At 36.1% G+C, this 16,310-nt stretch overlaps 1 protein-coding gene across 29 annotated transcripts; it reads right to left on the reverse strand.

The window, feature by feature from the left end:
- Positions 1-929: 929 nt before the first annotated feature.
- Positions 930-15,178, reverse strand: LOC104222210 (uncharacterized). 29 transcript variants are annotated; one of them, XM_070150707.1, is made up of 5 exons: positions 15,157-15,178; positions 14,147-14,323; positions 13,765-13,800; positions 13,057-13,107; positions 11,137-11,763 (listed from the first exon to the last, which is right to left on the reverse strand). In XM_070150707.1, the coding sequence occupies exons 2-5, from the start codon at positions 14,289-14,291 to the stop codon at positions 11,588-11,590; spliced, it is 408 nt and encodes a 135-aa protein (XP_070006808.1). In that variant the 5' UTR covers positions 14,292-14,323; positions 15,157-15,178; the 3' UTR covers positions 11,137-11,587. The 29 variants fall into 29 exon arrangements, 13 of the variants coding, with proteins under 13 accessions (XP_070006813.1, XP_070006808.1, XP_009771708.1 ...); XM_009773406.2 differs by lacking the exon at positions 15,157-15,178 and adding an exon at positions 14,576-14,950 and having other exon boundaries at positions 14,147-14,320; XM_009773405.2 differs by lacking the exon at positions 15,157-15,178 and adding an exon at positions 14,576-14,949.
- Between the last annotated feature and the right edge of the window lie 1,132 nt (positions 15,179-16,310).

Raw genomic sequence — 16,310 nt, forward strand, 5'->3', positions numbered from 1 at the left:
AGGATATTCAAACTAGATGTTTGAGGGCAATAAGCTATTTTCGTTATCTAATATTGGCTCGCATCCAGTAACTAAAATAATGAAATAAGGCTTAAAGGAGTTATAACTATTCCTAAGTTGATGCTCAAATTCATATTATTAATCACAATGTCAGCATTAGGCGAAACTTAATCCGTCCGCATTTTCCTCAAAGTTTGGGCCTGGCTTGAGGCCCAATGCCCAATTGCAATGAAATTTCAACACCCAACGGAGATCTAGGCATATGCGGTCCTGGGGAGAACCACATTGGTGCCAGATTGACGCAACAGTAATTCATTCATACAACTTCTAACTTTGAAACAAATATTAAAACTCATGGCATATATGAGAATTACATTCAAGGTCAAGACATGCTTTAAAAATCTCGATTATGTTACTAAACTGTGTGTACAAGTTGCCCACCATTTAATAAGACTACACAGCCTTAAGCTTTCTGGAAAAAAAACGAGTGCAAGTATTAAAACCAAACTCACAAGTTTCAAATCTAATTTTAAACTTAAGTTCTGCTTACAACCCTTTAAACATTTAAGAACTTATGTGCGAATATGGACAATACTAAGCTAATGCCACTGAAATCAGTAAACCAAGTCTCAGATTTGTGCATAACTGAATTTGAATATGTGATGTATAAAAGCCAGGCCCAATCCAGACTTAAGAGCCCAGATACTGCCCAGGCCCAAAATCAGGGAATCAGACTCGAGTTCGAGTCCCTACCAGCAGCAAACCTGCTGCACTTTAACATGATAAATCTCCCCCAATTCCACTTCACATGCATGCTCAATTTTAACTATAGCAACTTTGCAATTAACAACATACTCCTGTAATTTGAACTCACAAACACATCATGGATCTAAAATCAATTGACACTTCTATCAATAACAAAACCTAGAGAATTGAACAAATGGAAATCAATAACTCTAACAGTAGCCCCATTACAATTCCAGCATTAAGACTCAAAGTTCTTAAGCATAACTTCACGTTAAGAATGCTGAGATAAGAAATTGACACTACAAACTGAGAAAAAAACTAAAGAGGAAGAACATCTGATAAAATGAAAACATAATCTGCATCTCTCTTCAACAAAGCACTTCATGAACTATTCTTTACATGCTTAAATCAGGGATATGTACCTAGAGATGGAAGGAAACAGGGATTAAGGATTAGCAGCAATAACAAAGATCAACAACAGGAAACAACCAGTGAACTAGTTTTAAACCAAAATGATGCTCAACCAGTCCACAAAATAGCTTCAATCGAGTATTAACTCAGCTGGTTTCAGTCCAAACTTAAAGCAGCTAAATTCAATCCATTTCAATACCAGATGAATCAGAAATGGCTTCAGCAAATTAAAAGCTAAAAAATCAGAGAAAGGGTTCAATAGAACAGTAGTTTTCCTGAAATTCTTAGCCGTGTTTTAATTTTATGGATCCTCTTTTTCCTAAGTCTCTTGGGTCTGCCTTTTAATGCAAGAAAATGTGCCTTTATGAGCAAGCCAATATGGCAACCTTTCAGATTTTAGTTTTTACCCTTTAACCCCTTTTCAAATTTGCTTTTAGCTTAAAGATCCCTAGACAATTTCTGTTTTGCTTAACTACCCTCAGTTCAAATATCAGAGTTTCAAAACAGCCCCCTCCCCAACTTCCTAGAAGCTTCCTTTTCAATTACAATGAGATTCCCTATACTAATTTCCCTACATTACCCTTTAAGACCCCTGTTATTTACCCTTTAAACCACTGGCAGACCCAAAACAGATGTGAGTCAAGGTGACTTGGTAAATCTAGACACCAAGTGAGGCCTGGCTTAAACAGCCCAATACAGTCAAGCCCAAATCGAATGAAAAGGAAACAAGGTTGTGGGCATTTTAGAACAATCTTTGTGAACTTGTTATCAATTTATCAAATGCAAACCAACAGATTGGGCTTGACTTTCGAGCTAAGCCATGACTAAAATCAGTAATCGGCGCCCAGAACCAAACATAAACCCAATGACTCTTATCTCCCTTTTTATGGAAAACAAAACTAAAATTGCTTGTAAATAGAAATTGAGAACCAATAACAGAATCGACAAATCAAGGAAAATAGATGGAAAGGAAACAAAAGAAGATGCTAATATCCTAGTGACTTTATCAGAGAAAACTAACAGAAGGGAAGAGGATGTAGAAAATAAATAAGAAACACAGAGATAAGTGAGGAGAGAGAAACCAAAAGAAGAAATAGCTCACCCTACGCCTTTGATAAACTCCGGCCAGTTTGATTTGGATAAAAAACGAGTGTTAGTCGGGTTGTTCTCGTGAGAACAACCGTCTAACACTTATTTCGGGTCGAAACGATCTAGATGCTTGGCGAATAACATTGACCTTGCATGACAGAACAGAGGTAAGGAAAGAATCAGGGTTCCGTTTTTTACGATCTGAAATGAAAGACCATTGGAGAGGATTTGGGGGAAAATGGTTGTAGTTTAGTGCTTAAGGGACTATGGGGATTATGTGGTCGAGATTTGGTGGTGATTTGGAGCTGTATTGCCGGTAACAATGGGGAATTAGGGTTTTAACATGGAGGAGATGAAGTACAGGAGTGTTTGGATAAACTGAGTGTCTTCTGAAGTTTCAGACACTTTTATGTGATTAAGATATATGCTTTAGACCGTTGGATGAAACAAGATGAAGGGCCAGGATTTGTTAAGGCAAACTGAACTCGAAACGACGTTGCTCCACTCCCTTACGATGTCGTTTCAACGGCCTGGGTGATGGACTACTTGGACTGGGTAAGACAAAGGACCTTGGGTCTGGCTTGGACGAGCTAATGGGGGGAGCATTTGGGCTTGGCAATGTTAGCCCAAAACACCCCTTTTCTTATTTCCAAACCCGTTCTTCTTCTTCTTTTTCCAAAATTCTTTTTAAATTTAAAAATAAAAATAAACCTAAATTAATCACTAATCAAATTATGCTATTACATTAAGTAACTCTAAATAACATTTACCATAAATAATTAAAAACCAAATTCAAGGAAAATTGCCAAAGTTCAAAATTAAAATTAAAAAGTGCAAAATAAACTATTTTTGTGATTTTCATATCTTATAAAACAAACTAATTTACTAATTAATCTAAAAAAATTTAAAATTAAACCCTAAATGCATATGCAACATATTTTGTATTTTTCATTAATTAAACAAAAATAAAAATGCACAGACCAATGCAAACAATTATTAGAAAATGCCATAAAATCTACAAAAATTGCAAATAATGAAAGGAAATTATTTTGTTTTGAATTTATGGGAGTAATTCATATAGGGCAAAAATCACGTGCTCACACCAGCTCCTCGGGCTATATCTTACATCCCAATAGGTACTCGCGCTCACTGGGGGTGTGCAGACTCCTAGAAGGGCCCCTTACGGCCTAAGCGCAATATCAAGCCATCTTATGGCATCATTATTAGGCTCTCGGCCTCATATCAACAAGCCACCTCGTGGCGTACATATCTCAGGCTCTCGGCCTCATAATCATAACCAAATATTTCCTCACAATATAGGCCCTCGGCCTTACTCAGTCAAAATCCTCACAAGTCACTCAAGCAATAGTAAAACATCATTCTCAGCCCAAAATATCATTTAAAAGATCATTTAAGTGTTAAAACAGTGTAAACATGGTTGAGTTATGAAAATAGTAGAATATAGCATGACTGAGTTCACATATAAAATCAAAACAGTGAGTACATCAATAAAAATCCCCTAAGGGTTCAAATAGTTGGCATTCAGCCCAAAACATGACGATAGGAAATAGATTTCAGTCAAATACGCGGTAAAATAGTCATTCGGGATGGACTAAGTCACAATCTCCAATAGTGCACGACTCCACGCTCGTCATCTAGAGTGTGTGTCACCTCAATATAGCACTATGATGTGAAATCCGGGGTTTCATACCCTCAGAACATCATTTACAATCATTACTCACCTCAATCCGGTCCAAACTCTAGCCCGCGACGCCTTTGCCCCTCGAATCAGCCTCCACTCGTGTCGAATCTATCCAAAATCAGATTCACGACGTCAAAATATGCTAAGGGAACGAAGCCCAAGCGAAAATAATTAATTTACAACACAAGTCCCGAAATTGCCAAAACCCGACCCTCGGTTCCACGTCTCAAAATTCAATAAAATTCACATCAATGGATTCCTTATCTCCCCACGAGTTCATACATATCAAAAGTACCAAAATCCGACCACAATAGGTCCCTCAAATCCTCAAGTCAAGGTCTCTAATGCCAAGCCCTAGTTTCCTCACTTTTTAACCCTTAAGTTCCATTAATTATAACTCTAATCCGTGAAATAATACCATAGGAACGAGTTTTAGGTCCAAACTCCTTACCTCAATGAAGTTCCCTTGAAATCTTTCATCAAAATCGTCCAAAAAACTCTAAAGGCGGCTTAAAATGGTGAAATAGCTCAAAAATCGTGAAGGACACAATTTATACCTTCTGGCCCAGGCATTTTCGCATATACGGCCATATACCCCCTTCTGCGGTACCGCATTTGCGTCCAAAGAGCCGCTTTTGCAGTTTCCACTTATTCTGCCCCGATCCGCATCTGCGATGCACCAGCCGCACCAGCACCATCGCAGGTGCAGTCCACTAACCACTTTTGTGGTTTCCTGCCTCCCTAGCTCCATTCCGCTTCTGCGGCTCCCTTCCACGCATCTACGAGATCGCACCTGCGGTCCCCAATCCGCAGGTACGGAAATACCAGAAGTAGCAAAAATCTGCATCTCACCAAAATTCCAAACTTCTCCGTCAACCATCCGAAATCACTCCGGGGCCTCAACCAAATACACCAACATATTCCAAAACCTTATTCAAACTTCTACCAATATTCAAAACACCTCAAACATCATCGATTCAACCAAAACACATCGGATTCAAGCCTAAGTTTCCAAAATCTTCTGAATTACGCTTTTGATAAAAAATCCCAACCAAACCACGTTCGAATGACCTGAAATTTTGCACACACATCCCAAATGACACAACAGAACTACTGCAACTCTCAGAATTCCATTCCGACCCCTATATCAAAATCTCACCTATCAACCGAAAAATGCCAAAAATCCAATTTCGCCAATTCAAGCCTAAATCTACCCCGGACCTCCAAAACACATTCCGATCATGCTCCTAAGTCCCAAATCACCTCCCGAAGCTATCCGAACTATCGGAACTCACATCCGAGCCCTCTAACAAATAAGTCAATATCCGGTTGACTTTTTTAACTTAAGCTTCTTCAAAAGAGACTAAGTGTCTCAAACCTTACCAAATCCTTTTCGAACCGGAGCCAAACAACTCGATCACTCATAGAACTGATAAATAAAGCAATAAAAAGCAAAAATGGGAAAAACGGAGCGGTAACTCATGAGACGACTGGCTGAGTCGTCACACTTTGAAAACTCCCCCTATCCTCTAATGGCTCGTCATTATCACCAATCTTCAGACATTCATCAAACTTAGTGCTTGTCAGTTTGAGGTTTTGCTCCATGGTTTTTTCTTTTGGTTTTGAACCTGCCAATCATGTATCTGAAATCATTTCTAAAGCATATTTTCTTTGAGACATAAGAATACCTTCAGTTGATCTAGCAATTTCTATTCCCAAGAAATATCTTAGGGCTCCCAAATCTTTCAACTTAAAATTCTGGTGCAGTGCTGATTTTGCCTTCTGAATTTCTTTCAAATAATTCCCTGTAATAAGCAAGTCATTTACATATAAAGTATCAATACAGGTTTGTCATTCACAGATTTGGTAAAGAGGGAATAATCATATTTGCTTTGCTGGAAATCAGCTTTTAACAAGGCTTGGGTCAACTTTAGGTTCTATTGTCTGGATGCTTGTTTCAACCCATATAGGGATTTAAGTATCCTGCATATTTTAGTCTCCCCCTGGCTACTAAAACCTTGAGGTAGGGTCATGTATAATTCCTCATCAAGATCCCCATTTAAAAAGGCATTATGAACATCCATTTGGAAAATTGGCGACTACTGAAAAGCAGGAGTAGCAACTACAATTCTAACAGTGGTAAGTTTAGCTACAGGGGAGAAGGTGTCATGAAAATCTAAACCTTCTTGTTGAGTGTACCCCTTAGCTACAAGTCTAGCTTTGAACCTTTCCACAGAACCATCTGCATTTTATTTTATTTTATATACCCATTTACACCCTATTGGAACTTTCCCCTTAGTTAAGTCAACTACTTCCCAAGTATGATTATCTTCTAGGGCTTCAATCTCAAGCTTCATAGCCTTGATCCATCTATCATCCTTAATGGCTTGAGAATAAAAGGATGGTTCTGTGTCAGTAGAAAAATAAGTAAGAAAAGCCTGAAACTGAGTGGGAAGATGAGAGTAGGATACAAAGTGTTGAAGAGGGTAAGATGTAGTAGGTGCAGAGGTTGATGGAAGTAGAGGATGGACATAGTCTGTTAGCCAAATAGAGGGCTTAGTGGTCCTACTAGATCTCCTAGGAGGAATTTGTACTTCAGAAGGTGAAGCAGTAGGTGCTAGAGATTGAACTACTTCTGGAAGAGAAGTAGATGATATGTTTTCTAGTAAGAAAAGAGAATCAGATGGTTGAGGTAATGTAGGAGAAGATGGTTGACTGGAAGTGGAGTCAACAAAGGTAGGAGTTGAGACAATTTTGTCAGGTGTAGCAGGAGAATGGGAAGGATAATAAGAGATGTCTGAGGAAATAGGACTAATAGCAGGTTTGCAAAGGAAGTAGTTTCTAGGAAATTTGAATGGAAAAATGTTTTCTTTGAAGATGACATCTCGACTGACTAAGAACCTATAAGCTTCAATATCATATACTTTGTAACCTTTTTGAGTAGGAGCATATCCCATAAACACTCCTGGTATTGATTTTGGAGTGACTTTATCACTAAAATTTGGTTTTGTGGCATAACATAGACAGCCCAAAGTCCTTATAAATGATCAAAAGCATGAGGACAACCATGAAACATCTCGTAAGGAGATTTTCCATGCAACACAACACTGGGAATTCTGTTTATGACATATGTTGCAGTTAAGATACAATCACCCTAAAATTTAAGAGGAATATGAGCGTGGAATCTCAAGGCTCTACTCACTTCAAGTAAGTGTCTATGTTTTCTCTCCACGACTCCATTTTGCTGTGGAGTGTGGACACAACTGCATTGATGTATGATACCCTTGGATTTGAAGAGATTAGAACAAAGAGTATTGAAGAATTCATAGCCATTGTCTGATCTGACTATTTTTATAGTGGTGGAAAACTGATTGTTGACAAGGTTAAGAAAGTCATACAAGATAACATACACATCACTCTTTAATCTCAAAAGATAAATCCAAGTCATTCATGTATAGTCATCAACAAGAGTAAGAAAATATCTGAAGCCATTGAAGGTACAGACTCTATAAGGACCCCAAATGTCCATATGAACAAGTTCAAAAGCAGAAGTAGAATTAGAAGTACTACTAGGAAAAGGTAATCTTGTTTATTTAGCTAAAGGACAGACAATACAATCATAAGAATCTATTTTTAACAAAAACTTATTTAAGGTAGGTATTTTCTGTAAGATTGAATAGGGAGCATGACCAAGCCTTTGATGCTACAGAACACTTGACTTATTCTGAACAGAGGTGGATAGACAGGTAGAATTGGAGGGACCAGCAGCAGGTGTTAAAGGGTTGAGAATTTAGAGTCCACATATGTATCTACCAATCCCCTTCACCCTGCCACTGAAGAGGCCCTGAAAGACATAAAAATCAGGATAAAAGTGAACTGAGCTGTTTAGTTCCCGTGTGTATTTGGAACCAAATAAAAAGTTATATTTAAATTGAGGTACATAAAGAACGTTATATATTGTTTTTGAGTTAAAGAGAGTACAAGTGTCTATGTGAGTGATTTAATACTATCTCCATTAGGCAAATGTACTGAAGCAGACTTAGAAGTGAGTGTAGGTGTATGACTAGATAATAGATTCAAGGAAGAAGCCATATGATATGAAGCCCCAGTATCAATAATCCAACTAGCTTGATCAGTATTTGACTTACCTGCCATATTAGCCATCACTTCTGGTTCTTTTTCCTTGCTTAGCATCTTTAGGATTTGCTGATACTGTTCAACAGTAAATGTGGGAGCATTTGGGTAATACATGTTTGGCTGAACCATATTTCCTGGAGGAATATTCTGCATCTCTTCCTTGACATTCACATTATGTGCTACAGCAATATGATTGTCATGCACTCCTCTCCTTTTATTATTGAACTTGAAACCTGGAGGGTATCCCACAAGCTTGTAACAGGAGTCCTTTAGATGTCCCCTTATTTTGCAGTAATCACACTGTAGGTTAAGATTCCTCCTTGGCCTCATGCCAGCATTAGCTGCAATTAAGTGACTATTTTCCATCTTCATAAGTGCACCGCCTAAAATCCCATTATGTGTCATGAGTCCACTAGTCATTCTTTGACTTTCCTCCTGAATAAGCATTGAATATGCCTGATCAAGTGAGGGTGTATCATTAAAATTTGGCTCCTCTGTGGTGCATAAGTTTCATTCAGCCTCATTAAGTACTTCACAAGTTTTTGTGTATGCAGAAATTCTACAAAAGTTTTAGATCTTTCACAGTCACAGCTGGGAAAAGAAATGATTGATTCAAATTCATCACATAGGTTATTTAACTTTGAGAAATAGACAGATATACTAGAAATTCCTTGAGTTAAACAGCTGATTTTCTTGTCCATGTGGTAGATCTTAGAAGCATTTATCTTATCGAAACAAGTTTTTAGGGCTTCCCAAACCTTTTTTGCATTTGATGAAAAAATAATGCCTCGCCTCAATTCCTTCGCAATAGAGCTCACAATCCACGATTTGTACTATTGCATTGCACCGGTCCCACTGATGTAGTCGAAATGGATCTGTCTCATAATCCTCTCACACACAGCTTCCATTGACGAAACCGATTTTATTCTTCACTAGCAGTGACATTTTCATTGATCGACTCCATTCCGAATAATTCTTTGTTCCTATCAGCAATTGCGGAACAAGCGAAACACTAGGTGTATCGGACGGATGAACATATAGCGGATCATTACAATCAAGCAATTGATTGTTTGCATATGATGTTCTAGCTGTATCTTGAGGACTATCCAAGGCCATTTTGACAAAAAAAATAGAGTTCGGAGAAAAAATTAGGGTTAAAAAAATTAGAAGAACACAACGAAGAAGAGGAAGGAATGAAGAATTGAAAAAGGAATTCGAAGGATTTAGAGACTCATCAGCTCGAATCACAGTTAACCATGCTCTGATACCATGTTAAATGAGCACTAAACCTGTCATTGATGAGCAATCGAAGCTCTGTGACGAGAAGAAGAAGGAGTGGAGAAAAAGAACTTTTTCTCATTAACCGAAAACTAAATTGAAATGCAATGTACAAGTGTACTTTTATACATTTATTAACTCTAACCTCCACTAACTAATAATACATCTGTCATACAACTAACTCTCACTAACCTTCTAGAAACCTACTACTTAATAGCACAATGTACAATCACTACACATTATACATCTCAACAATTATTTACAATTTAATAATTTAGAATTCAGTAATTTAAAATGCTTAGAATTCCAAACCCATAAGCTTGAAATTTTAGCTTTGCCTCTGCTAAAACATTACTCCCATACGTTATACCATATCATTTGTCTTTTATAAATATCATATGTCACCAAACATTACACGAGAAAAATGATTTAAGAAGTAATTACTGAAGGAAAATATTTTATTATTAATCTCTGAAAGCTCTCTACAATTCTTTATCTTTCCATACACAAAATAAGTTATTAATACCTATATTTATAATAGTACGACACCTATTTTAATTAGAAATAGGAAAGTCTATTCCTATATTTATTCTGACTACAGATCCTATTTAGACATGAATTAAATAAATTAGCAAATACCGAATCCTAAATAATTAAGGCTTCCTACTACAACTTTGAATTAGTTTTCCAACATTCTCCCGTAATTCAAAGTTGTATGTCTGACTTGTTTGTATTGTTGTCTTGGAACACTTTTCTCCAAATTCTACTTCTGTTGAAGCACATGTCTCAAACCCTCGTTGATGTATTTTGTCACCAACATCCAGTTTTGTTGAGGCACCTGTCTCCAACTCCCGTTGATGCACTTTGACACCAACACCCGATTCTATTGAAACACCTGTCTCCAACTCCCGTTGATGCACTTTGTCACCAACTGTTGATGCACTTTGTCATCAACACCCAATTTTGTTGAAGCACTTGTCTTCAATACCCGTTGATGCACTTTGTCACCAACACTCAATTTTTTTGATTTTTTTATTTCTCACCCAGTATCCGGTACTCACATTGGGGCCCGACTAATCCGGATTTGCATCGCGAAATCCCACATTTAGGGGTAAAGCGCTCCCTAACAAAGGCGACTCCATACCCAGGACTCAAACTCGAGACCTCTGGTTAAGGATGAAGTAGTACTTACCACTCCATCACAATCCTTGTTGGTACCAACACTCAATTTTGTTGAAGCACGTAATCAACTTCCAACTTTTTTAAACCTCTCTCCAACTTTTAGAGAAGAGTTTTTTCCTCTTGTGCAATATTTGTTTGCACCCCTTTAAACTTGTTTTCTTTCTTTTCTTGAACCCGTCTTGAAATTTTTCACCGAATAATCTAATTTTGTTGACAACTCTCTGTGATTTTGCCAACATATTTTTTGGTCGGACGGGCGGCACACATTGCCTAGCGCTGCCCGCCGACAGCGGAAGCTACTTGTTCTCTCCCAAGATCGTAGAAGCTCCGATATCAATATGAAGAAATATATCTTACTATAAATCTCTTATTGATCTCTACAATTCTTTATTTCCTTTTCACATAAAATAAGTTATTAGTACTTCTATTTATAATAGTACAACACTTATTTTAACTAAAAATAGGAAAGCTTATTCCTATATTAATTCTGACTACAAATCTTATTTAGACATTAATTAAATAAATTAGCAAATACTGAATCCTAAATAATTAAGATTTTCTACTATAACTTTAAATTAGTTTTCCAACACTTACCCTAAAAAATTAGTAAATAATTTCCAAAAGGTTTAGTAAATAATTTCCTTCTTACAACACTTATATTAGAAATTAGTGAGGAATTGCTCGTGCTAAGGACGGGCCCAACAACACATTTTTTTGTGGGCATGTCAAATTCTAAACTGAACATAGTAGCTATTTGGACTACACCTGCTATATGCAAGGGTAATAACTTCACAATCCTTGAGGATAATAATAAACCAAGCAGATAGCTATCTAGCTTAGTAATCAGAATCGTCGTAGATATTGAACAAAAACTGAGGTCATGACGCAATTCTTGAAAGATTTAGCAACAGATCGCCTACCGAGTCTTTTCTTGACATTTACCGAGTTGGATCATTTGATTCATACTCTACTGCAGCAGAATCTTCAGAATCTTCAACCTTCTTTCCACTTTTTGTTGCGGGAAAGAAACTGATCAATTCATCAGTTCTTTCCTCCAACTGCAACATCAACACAATTCTCACTCTTATTAACTGTAATAGGATCCTTCTGAAGAAGACAACATAGAGAATTGACCCTTGTCCAGAGGGATTTCTCATCTGCTGACATATTTTGAGTGTTACTAAACAAGCAATTCCAAATCCTCTTCAGCTGACAGCCTTTTGGTATTTCAGTTTTCCGATAAGAGTCAAATGTAAAACTGAGTGAAAAAAATGATAGATTTTCTCATACTCTTTGTTTTTTTAAGATGAAAGTATATCGGCAAAATAGAAATCTCAAATGCTAAATTACAATAAGATGCTAAATTCATTCATTTCCTACTATCTACTATCATTCCCACAAAGACAAATACGTTGATTAAGCAAAACAGCGGCCACATGTTAATAGATGGGTAGTCTCATGAAATGTACACTTTTCACATACAGCTTGGCCCTAATATATAGAGCTTAGACATGCCGAGCAAGCTGCATCAAAGATTTATGATGATAAAAGACAATAATAGCACTTAATAAAGACGCCAATGTGCCAAGTTAGACAAGATACATATTTGAGGGACGGGAATGCAAAGATGTTTTGCACCTTAGTCATATTGAGCAAACATCTTGCATTACAGTAATGGTTACTGTTATTTGTCCAAATAGAAGTGTTGTCACAAAAGCGTTGAAATGTGTGAATTTGATTGAATGATAAGAGGAGTAAAATATCTACAGAGAAGATACTGCATATCCCAATATGAGAATGAAAGCTGGAAAGGAAAAATGAGGAAGTGTATCCATGAATTATTTACAATTACAGCATATATGTACCAACATAATTAAGGGAAACATATTTTACTCATTCAACTATTTAATTTACATTCTTTTGTCTTAAGATATAAACATAGTACTACTCTATATATTCTAGTTTTAGAGAAGACAAATTATGTGAACAGAACATTGAGAGGAAATTAAAGAGAGAGAAACAAAAAGAGCTCTCCAATGTCCTTCATTTCAATTTTTTCTTTATGTAAAATATTTATGGCCTTTCATGTTTTCCCTACAAGAGGACTAAACTGTTGTATGAATGTTATTATTTCCTCCGATAAAATTTCATATAAAGGAAAGAAATCTGAACTAATACAAATGAACTTGGAAGGGAAAAAAGTAACAATACTGAAAACTAACTTCAAACGTCGATAATTCCATTTTAGATAATTATTCCAATCTTTAATATGCCTAATACACACAAAGAACCTAGTATATCAAATGATTCATAAATGTAAGAAGTGATACCTATTTGACTAAGATAAAATGCCAGTCAATACAAAAATTATGTAGGCTACCAACTTTGAGAAGAAAAGGCACAAATAAATATTCAGAAACATGCTAGTAGCAAGACAAAGCAGATTCAAATATAACCAAAGTCCAACAGAACTACCGCAACATATCAATGTAGAAGAAGGTGAAAGTTACCTTTCATTGGCACAAGAAAATCTGAATCAAGAACAAGCGACTCGTCTTCTTCTGGAAACGAAAAGGGAAAAAACAAAGCAACTAAAGTAAGACATTCGGTCTAAAAATACCTTGCAGTTCTGATTAACCTAATCCATAAGATATCATCATTGCCCTGTTTAAATTTCGACGTTTGCATAGAACTTCAGTCTGGAATGTTATAAATGAAAATTCAGCAGTTATCCAATTCAACAAATATCGGAAATCTATGAAACTACAGGAAGCTCCTTTTCAAAGTTAAAAAAAAAACACTCCATGAGAAAGTGAATCACCCTTTGGCCAGAGTAGGTAACTGACAACATGTGCAGATTTTTCCTATTTTGGTAAACAACAAGATCTTTTATCGCACAATTTTTGTGGAACGTCAACATACTCAACAAGAGTTATGCCTGTTTTTAAAATTCTATGTTTTGATGTCTAATTTCTGCAGTTTGATATTTTAATTCTACTATTTAGAACTCTTGCACCTTGTCGTTAACTTGAAACTTGACTCACAGATGCGTGAGTCAAGTTGTAACAATTGACAACATAAGACAAATTGTAAGTGCAGGCCGCATAAAAATATACTCATGTTGGCTTTGCAGTGAAAGTACCTAAAAGAAAGTTAACGCTGACCTGCCTAGCACCTATGAGTAGAACAAAATCCTACAGAAGTAAAAGTATCAGTACCTATCCCTATGTTGATTAAAGAATTTTCATAATGACCTGACAAAATAGAAACAGAAACCAAAAATCAGCTTGGCATATATTTTGACAGCATGGATAATAAATGCTAGTAGCATCAATGACAAATTAAATATGAACATGTTTGAAATAGTAAAAGTTTGTGGCGCTTGAGAACAACACGAAACTCACCCGGGAAAACTGAAAGATCCTGAAAGCATGTAGTTCAGAGAAAATCGAAGAAAGAATAAGCTGAAAGTAAATCATGCTTAAATGCATATGAATGAAGTGATAACAATGATGATTCCTAATGACCATCCCAGAAAAAACAATCGACTAGAAAATAATCAAGTGGAGAGAACAAGTAGAGTGAACAGAGGAAGCGTACCTGAGAGAAGAGAATTTTTGAGATGGCGAACTTTCGAATGTGGTAGATTGATAGGAGAAGATTTATCAAACCAGTTACTCCCGAGGTGTAAAATTAGGAATTCACTTGCTAAGCCTCCAATATAGGCAGCCGAGTCTCGAAACATTGAACTACTCTGAAATTAGCTGATACAGACTGCTGAAACGTCAAAAAAAAATTTAGCCCCATAGCTATTTAGACTTTCTTCTCCCTAAATTGTTAAGCATTAATACGGTCCAAAGTTTTGAAGTACCATCCTTTGCTGTCAATATTCGAAAATACAAATCAAAGTGGAAACGAACTGCAGAAGCTTGCGAAATATTACAAGTATGAAGGACAGTAAGAGAATCCAAATCAAAGTGAAAAAGGACCAAATAATTGGGCAGAAAATAGTGATGACAGATTACTCACCTCAGTTAAAGAAGAAACTCATAAATCGAACAAGGAAACCAAGGTAAATGGTCACGAAAAAGTAAAACAGAAAGCAAAATAAAATGAAGCACACAATTAGATACAATCTCAAGTAGCCACTTCGTTGTTGTAAGGGCAGTAGGACAAATTTAAGTGTAGCTGAAAGAGTAATTTTATCAAACAACTACGGGAAAACCTGGAGAAGGAGAAGAAGAAGAAGAACAAAGCACTTGGTACTAAACAGAAGCAGAGCAAAGAAATGAATTAAGAAGCGGTTGGAGATAGAATTGAGAAGCAGTGCTTTCTACAACAGCACCTGAAATGACAAAAATGCCCCTGCTCATCCTCACTTATATATATTAGATATTAGATATTAGAAATAAAATCTTTAGAGAACGAGTGAGTTGAGAGTTGGTGTAGTTATCAACAGGGAGAAATCGATAAAAATATTATCCAATAATATGATTCAATTCTCACTTAATCTTTTCATTTGTCTCTCTCATGTCCAATCTACTCCTGATATGTACACTAAAAAATAAAGACTATAATTACTAAAGATAAAAGTTTGACTAGGACCTCACCATTCTTCTATTCACGAGATGCAAGTTGCCACGTTTTTTTTCTCTTTCAAGAAGAGTAGAGAAAAAGTATACGAGAATAATGTAGATAGAGATATTACAATGGATTCTAGTCGGGGTTGGTGATTTCGTAATCAAATTGACTACGACAACATACTTAGTGTTGTTTAAGCCAAGTGGGGTATGGAAAGAGTGGGATATACACAAATCTTACGTTTATTTTGTGTGAGATAGAAAAATTATTTCTGATAGCAAATCGATTTAAAATACACAAGTAAAAAAAACTAAGATCAAAATACAAAAGAAAGAAAAGTAACGACAGAATAACAGTAGTGATACAATTGAATAATAATAATACGGAGAAGAAGGAGCAGATAAAGTGCTCTAAATTAGAATAGTCTCTTACACAAAAAAGAAAGAAATCGTTCGATTACCTACTAACTTTGTATCCTAATTTTTAACTTCCATGCTCTCCTATCTAGGTTCACGTACTCGGTGAACTGAAGATATATCATGTATCATCTAATCAGCTCTCCCCAATTCTTCCTCGGTTTACCTCTACCTCTATCTCTCCTAGAGTTGTTACTGCCAACCTCTCTTACTTTCTCGACATTCATATTCCTCTTCTTTACATGTCTAGTCTAATCACTTCTCCCGATCAAATTGACTAATTGGACTAAAAGTTCGAACATTTGACGGAAATGCTAACATGATGATTTTAATGACAAAATGAAATATGGAAAGAAGAAACTAGACGAAATTGACAAAGGCTAGTTTACTGCAGAAGATATTATCCAAATGGCAAAAGGTTAAAAACAAATAAGTAACTTAGTTAGCTAGATGGCGACTAAAGGTATTGAGTTGGATGTACAAAGGTCAATAATGAAAAGGACCAAGTTAATATTATATCTCTTTATGTTAATATTAGCCACATTTAGATTTTACTTTCACTATTTCTATAAAGAAAATTGCAATTGACGACATTTTTAAAGTTTCTTAATATCTCAATGTTAATTTCTAAAAAAAAAACAATTTAGCCCAGTTAATTCCAAGTATTGATCAAATTTACATTTTATTAGCGAAAAAGCATCAAAATTAAGGATAGAGTATTAGTTTAATTTTCTTGATTTGATTAAGAAATGTAAATCCTCCTACCC

This window comes from Nicotiana sylvestris, chromosome 7, assembly GCF_000393655.2.
Source record: "Nicotiana sylvestris chromosome 7, ASM39365v2, whole genome shotgun sequence".
NCBI lineage: Eukaryota > Viridiplantae > Streptophyta > Magnoliopsida > Solanales > Solanaceae > Nicotiana > Nicotiana sylvestris.

Coding starts and splice junctions, on each gene's coding strand:
- LOC104222210 (XM_070150707.1), bottom strand. CDS start 14,291: ATGTTTCGAGACTCGGCTGCCTATATTGGAGGCTTAGCAAGTGAATTC. Junction 13,108..13,764: donor TTTAATCAACATAGGGATAG/GTACTGATACTT, acceptor TTTCGTTTCCAG/AAGAAGACGAGTCGCTTGTT. Junction 11,764..13,056: donor TTTTCTTGTGCCAATGAAAG/GTAACTTTCACC, acceptor AAATACCAAAAG/GCTGTCAGCTGAAGAGGATT.